The 17427-nt window shown below is 45.5% G+C and overlaps 1 protein-coding gene across 1 annotated transcript; it reads right to left on the bottom strand.

Moving 5' to 3' along the window:
• Positions 1 to 2853: 2853 nt before the first annotated feature.
• Positions 2854 to 12542, bottom strand: LOC117507801 (trichohyalin-like). The gene is made up of 5 exons (XM_034167600.1): positions 12539 to 12542; positions 10909 to 11323; positions 10864 to 10867; positions 9172 to 10832; positions 2854 to 2935 (listed from the first exon to the last, which is right to left on the bottom strand). Exons 1-5 carry the CDS (start codon positions 12540 to 12542, stop codon positions 2854 to 2856), a joined length of 2166 nt encoding a protein of 721 aa, XP_034023491.1.
• Positions 12543 to 17427: the final 4885 nt, after the last annotated feature.

Below are 17427 nucleotides of genomic sequence, written 5' to 3'. Positions count from 1 at the left end.
ACTTGAAAGGGTCAGAACAGCCATATTGCCCCGGTCAAACGAGCGTCAGGAGACAGCATCATAACATGGCTCCAGGTGTTTTATGGACATTTTTGTGGGATATAAATGGGAGTTTTTGTAAACCAGGTTTTGTGTATAGCACTTGAGGTAGTTCTGGTGGGGTGAACAGGCTGGCTGGTCGGAGTTCGTTTGGACTCAGGTAAACGTGTGTTTTTTTTTATTGTTTATAGTTATTTAATTTTTGTTGGCGGAATGGGTCATTTTATTTTGTTGTTTTTTTATTTCCCTGTCCCCTAACCCCAGCCTCACACACTTCTGGCCGTTCGTCTTTGGTGTTGTGAGGTGGTGCAGTTTGGTTGCTGGGCATTCCCATGAGGACCTCTGCACCTGGGGGGGGGGGGGGGGGGGGTCCAGGGCTCTTTTCTTAGATTTAGTTGTTTCCCGGTTCCTCTCCAGCCTCAGCGTGCCTCTGACCGTTCGCCATTGGCATTGCTGAGGTGTCGGGCAGTGGGGATATACTCCAGTCGGAGCTGTGGGGCCGATCAGTGCCGTACGCCTTTTCCGCTGCCCACCCCTCCCGGTAGGCTGGAGTATAGTCGGGGGGTCGACACCGGCCGTCTTGTCGGTTTTCCCCTGCCCTTGGGGGTGGAACTGGGTTGTGTTTTTCCTATTGGCTTCTCCGGCTTAGTAGTCCTGTGCCAATTGCCACAACGTTTTTCCCGACAGACCTGGAGGGTCTTTCGGGGTGCTGGGGAGGTCAATGGGGCTTTCTGTAGTTTTGTTTGCTCCTGGGGTGGTTTTTGGAAATCCCTGGGGGTTTGGGGTTTTTGTTTCCTCCTGTTTCCCCCCGGGGTTTGATAGGACGGTCCTCTGGGGGGAGGTTGACTGTGGGGCCGACCGGCCGTGTTGGGCTGGGGTGGGGTTCCTGGGTTGTGGGGTGTTTCCTGGGGTTTGATGGGACGGTCCTCTGGGGGACGTTAAGGCTCCCGTGTATGCCTGGGGATTCCTGAATGGCTCCTGCCATGGTCGTTGCTCCTGGGGTTGACGATGAGGTCCCCTGGGGGAAGTCGGGCTCCACATGTTAGGGGAGGGCGTTGTTTGTTTTTTCCTTTGACCTGTGTTCTAGTGTGTTAGGGGGTTTTTGTTGGGGATTTGGGTTTGTGTGTTTTTGTTCATTCCCAGGGTTTGATGGGACAGTCCTCTGGGGGGAGGTATTGGGTTGGGTATTGTGTTTTTCTTTGTGTTTACCCCGGTGTGCTTCCCTGGGGTATGTTTGTGGTACTCTCTGGGGGGGATGCTGGGGGCCTTTTTTTGTGTGTTTTGTTTTTGTGTTTGGGGTTGTTTCGGGATTTTTTTTTTGTTTGTTTTGATGCCAGCCAGCCTTTCTGCTGCATCTCCCAGCTTTGCTGAGTGCTGTGATCTCTGCCCTCCTCCTGCTTTGGCATTTGATGTGTGGGGTGGTTTTTGGGTCTGGTTTGTGCGGTCGCTGGGAGGCTTCCCATTGACGGGGGGGTACTGTTGTGTGTTGGGGGGGGTTGGCTGGACAAGGTTGGGTTGTTTTGTGTTTATTTTCCTTCCCAGGTGATTTGGGGCTGTTCTCTGAGGAAAATGTGCTGCAGAAGAGTCTCTCTCCTCTGTTACGATGATTGGCTGCACCTGTTGCATTCTCGTGCGGCTCTCTATCAGGACAATCCACGACACCTGTGATGTTCACGTGCAGATCTGAGGACTTCCAGCTGGTACCAATGTAGTGATGAAGAACTACATTTAAACCAGCAGTGAGTTGGATAAGATTTCCAGAGAATACGACCTTGTGAGGACCGTGTGGGGATGCTGAGGGCCGTTTCAGAGTCTGACATCGCGCCTGTGAAGGAGGACGAGGGTGAGAGGCAAACGTTGTCAGCACACGACAGAGGTGAATATTCTGAAAAGTTTATCCGTGAATGTAAATTGGCGTTTATACGCAGCTATAAGTAATTATTGGTGGAAATTGTTTGGCGTGCTCCTCACGGCAGTGGCGTGCGGATTAATGATCCTCCACTAGCTGTGAGCAGCAGCCTCTTTGAACTAAGTTTGAAACCAGACCTAAACGTGTAGCTGATAAGTTTGCCTCTAAACAATATTTCATAGTAATGTGTTGAATAATCTCATCTCTGTTCCTCCTTCGCAGAGTACAGTCTGGGAAAGTCACCTGGGGGGGGTGTTGGCGGAACTCCTGAGTCCTGAACGTTCGGACTCCGACTGTTACACTGAGAGAGCGCGCCGCCTTTTCACCTCACCAGAACTTGAATTATTTAGTATTTCATGTATAGCACAAAGGGAGAAAAATAAAGGTGTTTTCTTTTTGGAACTACTTCTGATTATTCCATGCTGGGTTCAGTCAGATACTGGACCGCTCCTCAATCCGCGTCTTATCCATAACAATGTGCGCGTGTGAACGGGACAGGAAGTCCTCAAACTGGGTCCTGCAGCAGCGGAAGGACTGCTGAAAGCGTCCTTTCATCCAGACACAGCTCCTGCAGCAAATAATGATACTCCCTGAATTGGGAATGTCTCATGACGTTTGTCAGCTTTCCATAACAACCTGGTCCGTGTGATCAAGGTCCGTCATGTTAACTTGACTGACAACCGGAGCCGGCGAGCGGAATGGAAGCTCCTCCTATTTGATGACGTACTGGGGCGAATTTTCGCAGCGAAAGCAGAGCGACATACCGGGCGATGGTGGTGGCCACGCGACCAACGCGAATTTGTGGCGTCTGGTCGCGCCCGGTGTGAACGGGGCATGAGAGCTAATCAATGTAGGAGCCGACACTACAACTTTACAAAGCAGCACAGTGAGTAAAATAAAGCCTTTTAAGACAAGGGGGGGGCACTCAGTTTAAATGAATCATGTTTAACTATAAAAAAAATGCTTTTAGTCTGATTTGATAAGAGGCTGCACAATTGATTTATCATTGCAGCTTTTGTGGAAACACTGCACTCCACAGCCATTTTTCACAGGCTGTGTTCACCTTCACAGGCAGACTGTCCAGCGGCAGAACCAGAATAATATCGCAATTGGTGGAATGATTGACAGACCAGCGCCTTACTCTGCCCCTATCTCCCAAGCTCTGTGTATTGATAACCAATCTCAAGATAATGATGTTATACAAAACAGAAAGTACCCCCCCACACACACACACACACACACACACGTTGGAGGAACAGGTTAGTGTTGCACACTGCTGCTATCTATAGGCTGAACAGATAAGCCATTCTGTTATGTCAACTCTGTTCTGCCATTCCATCACTGGTCTGTCATGAGTTTGGGGCTTCTAATACCGACCTATAGCTTTATATAGTGGCTAAATACCTTTATTATTTTAATGGTGAGACCTGATCATCTCAGCAATACTTGTTTTCGGTGTAATATATAAGCAAATTGATGACCCATTCCGCAGATTGTTATCCATTTTGCCAATTACCAGTTGTTGCGGTTCCATTCCGCCTATAGTTCCGGTGGTTAGTAGTTCCCAGCCTGTCCACAGACTGAAGATTTCACAGACCGCCTGTGCTAACAGTCCCGGAAAGCTCCAAAACTCATAACGATGTGAAAAAATAAATAATTACCTGGGAAAACAGAGAGTGAGGGAACACCCTCAACTTAAAAACCTACATGATGGCACAGAGACATTGCGCCATTGCTTAGGGAGAGCCCTGCCACTACTGATATTGTTTAATAACAAAAAGTACTTTTTATCCGATTAATTGATAAAATAATCAATAGAATACTCGATTCCAAAAATATTCGACAGCTGCAGCCCTAATATCAGCCTCTATAAGTTCCATGTGATGCTATGCTGCACAACCACAAAGTATTTTCTAAGTCATCATCCAACATTTCACTTTTTTCAGTGTATGGAATGTATTTGGTTTTAATGGGTGTATGTTTGTGCTGAGTGACAAGTATTTCAGGGGGGAAAATGCAGGGAAAAAATTGTTACCAGTAGTGTGCACCAACAGTGCACCCAATTTGCACCTAGAAAAGACTAGTCTAGTATCACCTTGAGATTACTCAGGAAAAGCTGGCGGATGGGGAAATGTGAATCCAAACAGTGTCTAACTTGTGAAGTTAAGTACCTGACAACAAAAAATACATTTTCATTCAAATACAAGAGAAGATCCTGTGCAGCATTTTTTTTTTTATCATTTATTTTTGAGTAAACATCGCAAAGGGATCTTGCCACCTCCTGTCAACCCAACAGTTGTGTTTCCCCCTTCAGTACTAAGGTGGAAAACTTTTGTAAATGTTATATTTCAGAATGGTTAAGACTTTATTCCCCAAATTCATTGCCACAAGCATTGATGTTACAATGACAAAGATAGTGATTTAAACAGCAGAACTTTCCATTAACCAAAGGAACAGGAACCAAAAACAGATTTTAAATATTGAACTATAAAGTCAATTTGCCATGTGATCAGTAGAAGCAGTCATGTGACCTACAGGTGTCATTTTGTCAACCAATCTGATGTCCCCATACAGTTATATACATGTCCACGAGGTAGTCACGATGCTCACTGGTGTTTTTGGTTTCAAACAGATTTCTGTTTCATGTTGACTTACACAATTATAAATCATTAGGACTGCATTGATGAAAGAACTTATCATCCAAATGGAGAAATAAAAGCAAGGTTGGCTGGTGAATTTCTCAAATTTGCTGATATGACTAAAGTTGAGAAGGCCAAGTCCCTCTTCAGAACATGTCAAGATGGTCATGGAACAAGCAAAAATCTGGTGTTTAGACTCATGCAGCACAAAGAAAACTGCCATAAGACAATATCCATGGATTTAAACAGGCATGTCTGAACACATCTTCACAGTAACGTTGCATTTCTATGCAAAGAATCAGAACAAAGTATGCAAAGACAATCTGTTAAAGTCAGCTGATGAACTGGGGAGCAGGAACATGGCAGTGAGACCTGTAGTTTAAAAAATGACTTTACCAAATAAAAAAAAGGGTGCACAATTGACAGTAATGTTATATTGATGGCCATGCTAAAGCTGGTTAAAGTAGTTTTTTGTGTCTTAAGTACAAGAAAAAAAAAGACCTTGTATGTGATTGATCACAACGAAGTCACTACTTTGAGCTTTCCATTATGTCTTCTTGGGTCATGATGATTTCAACCAAATAGTGAATATACAGTCTACATACCCTTGGGCTTTGACACCTTTTAATTTCTTTATTTTTATTTTTTTTTGTAAGAATTCAGGCTAAACTAAAATCTCTAAAATTATCCCCTTTAAACTCAACCTGAAAACAAATCTCAACTATACAGTAGATCATCAAAACAAATAAAAATCTGGAGTTAAACTGTTATTCCCATGAAGAGGAATTCTGTCTTTTACCTTCACCCATAATGCAACAAATTATATTCCTTGAGTATTCAAGTAAAAATGCACTGAACAAAAGCCTTGGCAGTCCTCTAGACTTTGGCGATCTTGGGATAGCAGTATTTCTAAAAGGTGTGAAATATTAGTGTTGAAAATGAAAATCGATGTAAAGAGAAAACCAGAACTCTTCCAACGATGTCACACTTATGCACAGTTGTGTAGCAGTATACTGCTTTATGGGCAATGACAAAACACAGAATGCACAGAGCAGGTGTTTTTTTGTTTGTTTGTTTTTTTTTTGTAGTAGTAGTAGTAGTAGTTTGTACATTCATATATTTTATCACAGCTTCAGTCAATGATTACACAGCTGAAGTTATTCTTTGCTAACTGACTGTGTGTATTGTACCCTCGTCACACTAAAGACCAAATGAACACGAATGCCATCCGGCTGTAAATTCGACCCACGTTCAGGAAGTGTCGAGGTGCATTCAAAAACATAGGACAGCATTCAGAGAGCAGTCTAAACAGTCAGGCACAGTTGTGCGGTCAGCCCAAATGTGGAGCACATGCACTCAACTGTCGAGGTGCATTCCAGGTGGAAAAATATAGAATGGCGGTTGAAGAGCGGTCTGACCGCAATCTGACTGTATTCTAAATATTCATACAGTGTGAAAACAGCATTTGAAGCACTCTGATCGTGTTCGAGGGGCAGTTCAAAATGATCCACCACATCGAATCCTGGCCGAATGTCCCGACTGTGCCTGAACGCACCTCGAGTGCTACTGGAATATATTTCTTCTACCTGCAATCGGACCTTACTCGTACGGCAATGTAAGTGCATTTGTCATATTCTCATTGGTTTCTGACAGCTGTCTACATAATGCTAATGTATTCTACCTACATGTGTACTGCATTCGGAGGCTAATGCACATGGCATGTGCATGGATCATTCAGGGCAGGTCAAAGCGCAGTCTGAGTGTTCGGACAGCTGCAGTTCTTATTCCCTCCTAGATGTAGCACAAATTAGATTTTTTTTTTTTTTTTTTTTTTACATTCCACCTGATTTGACTTGATTCGTGCTCATTCTTGCAAAGTGTGACAGAACCTTTATATATCCAATCTTGTGACGAATGAAAACAATGTCTGTTACAGCTATTTGGAGAAGAATTGTGCAGTTAAAGACGTCAGATTGATACAAATAGAACTTTTGTTGTTTCTGGGTTTGTTTGTTTGTTTGTGTGTAGATTCCTGTTAAAGTCATGCTGGAGTTAATGGAAAAAGCAGAATGTTTTCAGTAAAGGAAGGTCATTGGCACAGGAATCAAATGAAACAGGCAAAAGAAAAAAAGACCATCCATCCATCCATTTTCTTCCGCTTTATCCGGAGTCAGGTCCCGGGGGCAGCAGCTTAAGCAAAGCTGCCCAAACCTCCCGATCCATACACACCAACCCCCAGCTCCTCCGGGGGAACCCCAAGACATTCCCAAGCCAGCCGAGAGACATAGTCCCTCCAGCGTGTCCTGGGTCTTCCCCGGGGCCTCCTCCCGATGGGACGTGCCCGGAACATCTCTCCAGCGAGGCGTCCAGGGGGCATCCGGAAAAGATGCCCGAGAGCCACCTCAGCTGGCTCCTTTTGACATGTAGGAGCAGCGGCTCGACTCCGAGCTCCTCCCGAGTGACCGAGCTCCTCGCCCTATCTCTAAGGGAGCGCCCAACCACCCCGCGGAGGAAACCCACCCCGGCCGCCTGCACCCGCAATCTCGCCCCCCCGGCCATGAGCCAAGTCCCAGGACCACAGGCAAGGGTCGGAACACACATTGATCGGCAAATCGAGAGCTCCGCCCCCCTACCCAGCTCCGCCCTCACCACTACGGCCAGACACAGCGACCGCAACCACTGCAGACACTGCACCAATCCTTGTCTTCAGTGGTGCAGGCAGGGGACAGGTGGAGAAAAAAGGATCTCTCCTGTCTTTTTTATTTTTTTTATTGTTTGCTTCAATAATTTTCACATTTACGATTTCAATTTTTAAAAAAGCCTCAGCATTCCAAATAATTAGATATAATGACTACACCATCTGGAACTTTGACCTTTAATCTCTATATGCACACTTTTCTGACATATTATGCTGACATATGGAAGCTGCAAAGTTTGATCTGCAATTACAGTTGTCAAGTTCTCTCACACTCACACTTACAATCACACAGTAGTGTGTTATACCGTGGCAGATGTCTGCTCCTTTAGGCATTGCCAGAATATCAAAATGAACAAAACTGTCCTGCCTTATAATCTATGAGCAGCCACATACAACTGACAAGATCCACTGAACTCCAGTGTCTCCACCAGTGACCTCACTGTGTGTGTGTTTTTTATATATATATATCAAATCAGACTTAGTGATATCCAAGTCGAAACCATTTGCAAGATTTAGCAGGATTTTGGCAATGATACCATGAGCATAATGCAAATAAAGGAGGGGTATAACTGCTTCAAAATGGGAATACATCAGAGGAGAGTGAAGCATGTTCCGTTGGCCATCCACAAGCCAAAATGGCCAAGGGATTAACACAAAACAGACTTTGGTCATGGATGACCATAGTGTCACCATACAAGAACTTGCAGATGAGGTGTGAAAAAGAACAGGTTCAGTACCTTCCATTTTGACAGAGGAGTTGGGCATGCATAGAGTGTCAGTGAAATTCATGCGGAAGCAGATGCAACTGCATCTGGAAGTTTCGCAGCACATGCTGGAATATACAAACAGTGACCACGACTTCCTGAACCCCATCATCCCTGATGATGAAACATAAGTTCATGGGTATGACCAGAAACCAGATTTCAGTCATCGTGATGGAAATATCCAACATCGCCAAGTTCAAAGAAAGCATGCAGTACCGGGAGGTCATGAGGCTGCGCGGTGCAAACAACTAGATCTGTGGGCGGTAAAAATTTGGCAGTTCCATCATGACAATGCACCCACCTATTCTACTCATATGATTCAGGATTTCCAGGTCAAACGCAACACTCCTGTGACTCGTCAGGCTCCCTACTCCCCTTGACATGGCTCCGTCTGATTTTTGGCTGTTCCTCAAGATCAAAACAACACTAAAAGAGACAACTTGAGTTACAAGAAGCCATCATGCGGAATACAACAGCCCAGCTGGAGACCATTCCAAAAGAGGCCTTCAGAAATGCTTCCAATAATGGCAGGAAAATCATGGGAGAAGTGTGGCGTGTAAAATGTAACACTTTCACAACTTCACGTGACGAATTCTATCATTTATGTAGCAAAGTGTGATGTTTTCTTTAGCTTGTCTTCTGTTACGATGCACACGGCTGTGAATGACAACATGGCACCTGTCGTGTTGTTTGTCAGACTGCCTACTTATGGCTCCATACTGACCAAACTGACATTTTCTGGCTACACATGTGACGTGATAACTTGGTAGTGATGGTTTAATAGTTTTTTTTAATCCCCATTGTAGCTATGTGAGGATAAAAAGTCCAAATTTATCTCTCTCTTTGGAATAAAAGACAAGATTTGGTGAAAGCACGACAGAAACGCTGACAATAAGACTGGATTCAAAGCAAGTTATTTTTGTTTATCTCTCAAATTAAAATCCTAAATTGCTTTCTGGGGAAAACAGAAGGTGTCACTCTTCAGCCACAGCTTTCACTTGCTCTTTTGTCTCCTCCACAGCTGGTTTGTCAGATTCTCCCTGCTGCTCCTCCTGCTCCTCCTGCTGCTCCTCCTTTTCCTGCTGCTCCTCCTGCTCCTCCTGCTGCTCCTCCTTTTCCTGCTGCTCCTCCTGCTGTTTTTGCTGCTCCTCCTGTTTCTGCTGCTCCTCTTGCTTCTGCTGCTTCTCCTTCTGCTCCTGCTGTTTTTGCTGCTCCTCCTTCTCCTGCTGCTCCTCTTGCTTCTGCTGCTCCTTTTGCTTCTGCTGCTCCTGCTGTTTTTGCTGCTCCTCTTGCTTCTGCTGCTCCTCCTTTTCCTGCTCCTCCTGCTGTTTTTGCTGCTCCTCCTTTTCCTGCTCCTCCTGCTGTTTTTGTTGCTCCTCCTTTTCCTGCTTCTCCTGCTGTTTTTGCTGCTTCTTCTGCTTCTGCTGCTCCTGCTGTTTTTGCTGCTCCTCCTTCTCCTGCTGCTCCTGCTGTTTTTGCTGCTCCGCCTTCTCCTGCTGCTCCTCTTGCTTCTGCTGCTCCTTTTGCTTCTGCTGCTCCTGCTGTTTTTGCTGCTCCTCTTGCTTCTGCTGCTCCTCCTGCTGTTTTTGCTGCTCCTCCTTTTCCTGCTCCTCCTGCTGTTTTTGTTGCTCCTCCTTTTCCTGCTCCTCCTGCTGTTTTTGCTGCTCCTCCTGCTGTTTTTGTTGCTCCTCCTTTTCCTGCTCCTCCTGCTGTTTTTGCTGCTCCTCCTGCTTCTGCTGCTCCTCTCGCTTCTGCTGCTCCTGCTGTTTTTGCTGCTCCTCCTTCTCCTGCTGCTCCTGCTGTTTTTGCTGCTCCGCCTTCTCCTGCTGCTCCTCTTGCTTCTGCTTCTCCTCCTGCTGTTTTTGTTGCTCCTTTTCCTGCTCCTCCTGCTGTTTTTTCTGCTTCTGCTGCTCCTCCTGCTTCTGCTGCTCCTGCTGTTTTTGCTGCTCCTCCTTCTCCTGCTGCTCCTCCTGCTTCTGCTGGTCCTGCTCTTTTTGCTGCTCCTCCTTCTCCTGCTGCTCCTCTTGCTTCTGCTGCTCCTCCTGCTGTTTCTGTTGCTCCTCCTTTTCCTGCTCCTCCTGCTGTTTTTGCTGCTCCTCCTTCTCCCGCTGCTCCTCTTGCTTCTGCTGCTCCTCCTGCTTTTGCTCCTCCTGCTGTTTTTGTTGCTGCTCCTTTTCCTGCTCCTCCTGCTCTTTTTGCTGCTCCTCCTGCTTTTGCTGCTCCTCTTGCTTCTGCTCCTCCTGATGTTTTTGTTGCTCCTCCTTTTCCTGCTCCTCTTGCTGTTTTTGCTGCTCCTCCTTCTCCTGCTGCTCCTCTTGCTTCTGCTGCTCCTCCTCCTGCTGTTTTTGTTGCTCCTTTTCCTGCTCCTCCTGCTGTTTTTGCTGCTCCTCCTGCTTCGGCTGCTCCTGCTGTTTTTGCTGCTCCTCCTTCTCCTGCTGCTCCTCTTGCTTCTGCTGCTTCTCCTTCTGCTGCTCCTCCTGCTGTTTTTGTTGCTTCTCCTTCTGCTGCTCCTCCTGCTGTTTTTGTTGCTCCTCCTTTTCCTGCTCCTCCTGCTGTTTTTGTTGCTTCTCCTTCTGCTGCTCCTCCTGCTGTTTTTGTTGCTCCTCCTTTTCCTGCTCCTCCTGCTGTTTTTGCTGCTTCTCCTTCTGCTGCTCCTCCTGCTGTTTTTGCTGCTCCTCCTTCTCCTGCTGCTCCTCCTGCTTTTGCTCCTCCTGCTGTTTTTGTTGCTCCTCCTTTTCCTGCTCCTCCTGCTGCTTCTGCTGCTCCTCTTGCTTCTGCTCCTCCTGCTGTTTTTGTTGCTCCTCTTTTTCCTGCTCCTCTTGCTGTTTTTGCTGCTCCTCCTCCTGCTGCTCCTCTTGCTTCTGCTGCTCCTCCTGCTGTTTTTGCTGCTCCTCCTTCTCCTGCTGCTCCTCTTGCTTCTGCTGCTCCTCCTGCTTTTGCTCCTCCTGCTGTTTTTGTTGCTCCTCCTTTTCCTGCTCCTCCTGCTGCTTCTGCTGCTCCTCTTGCTTCTGCTCCTCCTGCTGTTTTTGTTGCTCCTCCTTTTCCTGCTGCTCCTGCTGTTTTTGCTGCTCCTCCTTCTCCTGCTGCTCCTCTTTCTCTTTCTTATTCTCGGGTTTAATTTCCACAGCTTCAGTTTTAGTGACTATGCTGCTGTTCACTGCTGCCCCCTGATGACCGATGACAGAAGTGCTGCTCTCCTTGACTCTACCGAAGGATGGGCTGACGTAGGACGGGGTGCGGGCTGTCTCCAGGCCATAGGCACTGACGTTCAGTGCTACACAGGAAGAAGCAAAAGACAATCACGGAGAAACAAGGGCTGACAATTATTTCTTTCTATGCTGTGGATTTTCTGGAGGTTTTGCGGGTTTTTCCTGTTTGTCTAGTAGCAACATGAGCCTGTAAGCCTGAGTGAGATGTTATATGTGCCAGTACAATTAAACCTAACCCCTGACACTTGGAGTTAGAACTTAAATATTGATATGCATCTTGAGGAACAATAATGTCAATACTTTGACAGTGCAAAGGAGAAAAAAATAGCCAATGATTGTAATTAATAGGGCTGCAGCTATTGATTATTCTGGCGATTAATTGAGTAATCGGATAAAAAGTACTTTTGTGTTTTAAAACATCAACAGTCCAGGGCTCTCCCTAAGCAATGGCACAAGATTGCTGCATTATCACGAAGATTGTCAAATTTAGTGTGTCCCTTTCTGTTTTCCTGGGTCATTATTTATTTTTTCACATCTTTGCAAGTTTTGGATCTTTCCCGGTGTCAGGAGCCCAGCCAAAGTCTTGACATTTTGTGGCAACACGTGAGTCTCGCAGTCAGACTTTTTTATTATTATTATTATTTTATTTAAGTTACCGTGTTTGTGAAGCGTTGTGTGTTGCCCAAAAAAGCTAAAATTAAAAAGTGCGAGTCTGAACCAAATACATAAGAAAGAGTGGACTTCTGCTGAGAGGATCTTTCAGAAACTGTTTGTCAGTGTGTCCGTGGACGGAGCTGTGACTCAGAGAGAGGCAGCAGCCGGCCGCCGGGCGAATAGCCACTCCCAATGTAGAGCGGAGAGCCGGCAGCGGACGAAACTGATTTTTTTTTAAAACAGACAAACACACTGCTTCGCTTTAAATTTACAGTATTTATTTCAGATGATCCGCGTGGACTATTTTTCTCCTAAAAGGCTTTATTTCACTCTGTCTGTCGCATTGGACAGCGGTAGCTTTTGTGCTAATTTGATTAGCGCTTACATGGCCTGTGTGCGCGTCTACGCATGCTCTAGTCTTCTATTTGTTTTTCTGGGGATGTTACAGCGCCACACACAGGTCTGACGAATGTACTACAACGTTAAACGAAGCTTCAGTGAACAGAATTTGCCACGAACATTTTTTGTAATCGAATTATTTGATTTATTCAATTAATCGTTTCAGCTCTAGTAATTAACATTAAACATTACTAATTTAAGTGAACAAATTTGTGTTTCTCTCTCACTCATCTTCAACCACTTATTCGGGATAAGGTCATGGGGGAAACAGCTCCAACAGGGGACCCCAGACTTCCGTTTCCCGGGTCACATTGACCACCTCTGACTGGGGGATCCCGAGGTGTTCTCAGGCCAGTGTGGAGATATAATCTCTCCACCTAGTCCTGGGTCTTCCCCGAGGTCTCCTCCCAGATGGACATGCCTGGAACACCTCCCTAACGAGGTGCCCAAGGGACATCCTTACCAGATGCCCAAACCACCCCTGCTGGCTCATTTCAATGTGAAGGAGTAGCGGAGCTTCTCAGCCTATTTCTAAGGGAGACAACAGCCACCCTCCTAATGAAGCCCATTTCAGCCGCTTGTACCCGTGATCTAGTTCTTTCGGTCATGACCCAGTCCTCATGACCATAGGTGAGAGTAGGAATGAAGATTGATCAGTAGATCAAGAGCTTCTCCTTTAGGCTCAGCTCCCTTTTCATCACAACAGTACGGTAGAGCGAATGCAATACCGCCCCTGCTGCGTCGATTCTCTGGCCAATCTCACACTCCATTGTCCCCTCACTTGTGAACAAGACCCCGAGGTACTTGTACTCCTTCACTAGGGTCAAGACCGTATTCTCTACCTAGAGCAGGCAATCCATCGGTTTCCTGCTGGGAACCATGGCCTCAGATTTAGAGGTGCTGATCCTCATCCCAACCGCTTCACACTTAACTCGGCTCACACTTAACTCACCGATCCAGTGAGTGTTGGAGGTCACAGGCCGATGAAGCCAACAGGACCACATCATCTGCAAAAAGCAGTGATGACACCCTAAGCCCACCAAACTGAAAACCCTCCTCCAACCGACTACACCTCAATGTCCTGTCCATGAATATGGTCACACGCGTACACATGCACTCCAGTTATGCACTACAGTTATGCATGCAATTGACATTTGATAACGTCATGCACTGGATGACATTCAAAATCAAGCAGGGAGGGGGCTGACCAACGGCTATGGCCAGTTGCGGTCCTGCAGCATGCGCCGCTCCACATTGCAGCTGACTGCCGTGTCAGCACAACACAAAACTGGGGACACATATGGTAACGTGCACCGATCATCCATGTGCACAGTTGATATGTGTCTGCAAAAAATGATGATATGGGGAAGAATAAAAACAAAATGGATCGCCCCAACCACGTCTCAGTGCACACGGCGATGGTCATGCAGTCAAAGCTGCACCTGACCGCTGCGTAATTGCTAAGCACAGCTGGGAAACACATACTGTGCCATGAAGAATACCACCTAACAAGAAGCCGCCGTGAGGTACGTACATTGGCGGGCTGTCCTCACATTGCAATAATTAAAAACATATGTCAACTCTGAAACGCAGTCACCAATGCTTCATTGTGCGCTGGAAAGAGGGTCATGTGATCATGATATGAGCACATCAGGTCATTCATGTACAAAATAAAAGGAAGAAAAAGTCATCTATGTCAGTTCAGTACTTCAACGTTTACATCCAGGAGGAGGATAACTCTTGTATTGTCTGCTATTGTCCACTGTTATGACAGAAATTAAATATTAGAGTGCGGTTGTGGGTTTTCACATTATTTTGTGCTTTACATATTTCCATTGATTTATGCACAGCATAAATAATATGTCCAGCATGAACTTACTGCTGCTGCTGCTGTCTGAGCGCAATGTACGTCCTCACACTGTTTGTACATGCACACACGAGCGGGATCATTCACGACTGTCCGACCGTGTGTCCCTCCCAACAGCAGGTAGAATTTTTCACTGTGCACCAAAACTGTTTGTTTTTTTTTTTTGCTCATTTTTGGCCGATTCCTGCTTCTTTTGCCCAACTTCATGTTATGTGTGAAAGGGCCCTAATGTTCAGCCAACGTTACTTTGCTAACATCATTAGCCACTTCAGCCACTGTACAGCCTCCAACAGTGTTGCGATTAGCCAAAGCAAAAACTCCTCCACCTCTGTGCCTCACTGTAACCATGTCAATAATGAGTTGTCTTTAAATTAAAATAAAAAAAAATTATAATAATTTTAGCTATGTTCATCACAGCTGCCACATGTACATTGTGCAATGCAGATGTGTATGTTTCACTGCATGTTGTAAGAGTATAACTATGCATGGTGACAAATGAACAATCTTGAATCTTGTACATGTTAGAAATACTTTATTTCCAAGCTAATGTCAGCATTATCTTTTGAATAATGACATTCAAGCAGCTGTCACAGCTTCTTCAAGTTGCTCTATTAATAAAAAAAAACATATTACATATTGTCTCCAGGCAGCTGTGAAGAGAAGTATTGACAAGCGCATTTATAAGTGTTGTTATTGGCAAGGAGATCAGCATCAACACCAATACCAATAAAGTTAGAACAATATTCATTTATACTTGGTGTTATTGAGATGTAAGGCCAATAAAAATGTAATATTCAGATCAGGTGTGGGAGCATGTGCTGGTACGGCACGCTGTAGAATCTCTACTTCTCGAGAGTAAACCATCTATCTGCCACAGCTAGGTGAGAAGCGGGTGTCCCCTTGGCCTTTTACAGCTGCTGAGTTCCTCAACACTGATGCACCTTTGTGCTGGATTATGCCAAGATAGACATGCACCATGGCCAAAACCTTGGAGTTGATGATCTCTAAGTAAGCGGTTTAGTTTGGCACAAAATAATCCAGCGGTACTGAAGGATTGTCCAAAGAGACCTGATACCAAGACATTCAGTCATCACCTTCGGTCAAATCCCGGAACCATACAGTAATACGGATAGCACGAAGACCTGTTTTGCTCCTGCAAATATATCAGCATCACCAACCATCTCTGTCTACTGACCTCATAACTCCATAAGCTCTTCTCAGTTGTTTCTCAAACTCAAAGGCAGAGGACCCAGAGACATGAATGTTACTGTCAAGATAAATGAATGTCTGTACACTTTTGTCCCATACAGGTGCATTTTTGATGGCCATCCAGAGTCATTAAAAGCCTGGATCTTAGTCTTGATCCAGGACAACTGCAAATACAGACACCCTGATTCTTCACTCAGCTTCTGAATAATAAGGTTCCATTTTCAGAAAAGAAGCTTGTATAAAGTGTCCAAGTTCTGTTAAAAGCAGACAACAGACTGATTCCTATGCATTTTGACCTGCCAAGTCCAAACATTGCTGTTGGCATGCTGTATCTTTACTCCTTCACCCCTAATTTGCATAAACAAAATAGCCACACCGCTTCAATCAAATTGTGCTATTTGCTTTGGATGAGAAAATGCAACTTATATTTCTATATAATTGGACCTGCTGAATTTAAATATTGTTGTTGGAAAGCTGTATTATTATTCGTGCTTGGGACTTTGACAAGGGAGGTCGCATCTCCTCCACTCTCCCTTATCTCTGTTCTCTGCTTTGACCTTCAAGTCGCGACTTCACCAGACTGTGAATTCCTCAAATTATATTGGATACTGGATCTATTGGACTACTATTGGATTAACCATGGAATTGATCAGCTGGTCTCTGAACGCTATTGACACCATTTTTTCTACAAGAAGGTCAGGACCGGGGGATCCTACATGCCCAGATGGAATGTATCCTGCGGGCTATGTTCTCGACTCCTGGAGTTCCTGGCGTGTGGCATGCTTGGCACCTTTCTCCATTGAGGACGTCAAGGATTTATTCATTTTTGGTCTTATGGTAGCAGGGTTGGTACTTTTTGGCTTATGTGCTGCCCTGATCTACCGGAAAATTGGCAAGACGCGGCATCAAGAACCACGGCCCCTTGCTTGTCCGTCATGATTAACGAGGTTGGCAAGGCAGTGCATTCTCAGACTGCGATGACTCTTGACTCAGAGGCAAATTGGATGCCATCTTGTAGCAGATGCACGCCTTGCAGTTGAAGCTGAAGATTTCAGAGGCCGGTGAATATTCTTAATTCATAATTGGGAATATTCTTAATTCATAATTGGGATTTGGTTGTTCAAATGGAACTGTTAAAAGTGTTTTTCACTGCTCCAACCATAACACTACAGGCTTATCAAGACTGAAGGTCAAATTGCCCGATTGTTTTCCCTCCAGAGGAATTTGTTCGGGCTTGGGATCATTTGGCTGTTTCTTATCTCAACTCACAATGACAATAAACTGCTTTTCACAGGACTGAAGCATGCTCCATTGCCTCCCCCACCCCCTCCTATCCCCCATCAACACTCCGTACTGCGGTGTCTGCTCACGTCACTCTTTCCCCCTTCTGTGGGGGCAGTGCAGTTTTAGCTGCAGCCCCCGTTACTCCCCACAAGCCGACGGTGGCGCATCTCAGTGTTGCTGCGTAGCCTTCACCCACTTGCCTCAATTCGGATAATGGACTTCTTCAAACTTAGTGCACATAAACAATGTCAAATGTGTATGTGCTGTCTTTAATTCTGATGTGTGCTATTATTACGGTAAACAAGTAATAAATGTGGACTAATTGCTGTCTGAGGTAACTGGAGTGTAAACATGATTTCTCCACTGTGAGATCAATAAAGTATATCTCTCTATCCCTACTCCTTCACCCCATAATTAGCAAAGTCTTGAATCGTGCAGGTGGACCAGTGGAGGGACCTGCAATGGGTTCCTCTGGCTGAATCTCAATTCTACCCCTCAGCCCTTCCCCTTACCCCTTCTCCTCCATTTTGCGCGGGCACGAGAGACAGAGGGGTGTCTCAATTCTCTTTTTGGAGCAAGGCTGAGGGCTACAAACCCCTCCAAATGGAGTGAATCTGGATGCACACTCCGTTTGCAGGGGTAGGAGGAGCTTACCGCTGTCTCCAAAGAAACAAACATGGCACCCAGAGCTGCACAAATGAAAGTGGCTTTTGTTACAAATTACGCTGTTTAGAAAGTTATAACTTGCCAAAAAAC

This window comes from Thalassophryne amazonica, chromosome 3 (genome assembly GCF_902500255.1).
Source record: "Thalassophryne amazonica chromosome 3, fThaAma1.1, whole genome shotgun sequence".
NCBI classification, from domain to species: Eukaryota; Metazoa; Chordata; class Actinopteri; order Batrachoidiformes; family Batrachoididae; genus Thalassophryne; species Thalassophryne amazonica.
Note: the sequence above shows the minus strand (reverse complement) of the source record. Positions and strands in the feature narration are given on the sequence as shown.

What these genes read in the sequence shown, in the direction of transcription:
- LOC117507801 (XM_034167600.1), bottom strand. An exon ending in CAAAAACAGCAGGAGGAGCA is followed by an intron (nt 2,936 to 9,171) that starts GCAGGAAAAGGA and finishes TCAATTGTGCAG; the next exon opens with CCTCTTATCAAATCAGACTA.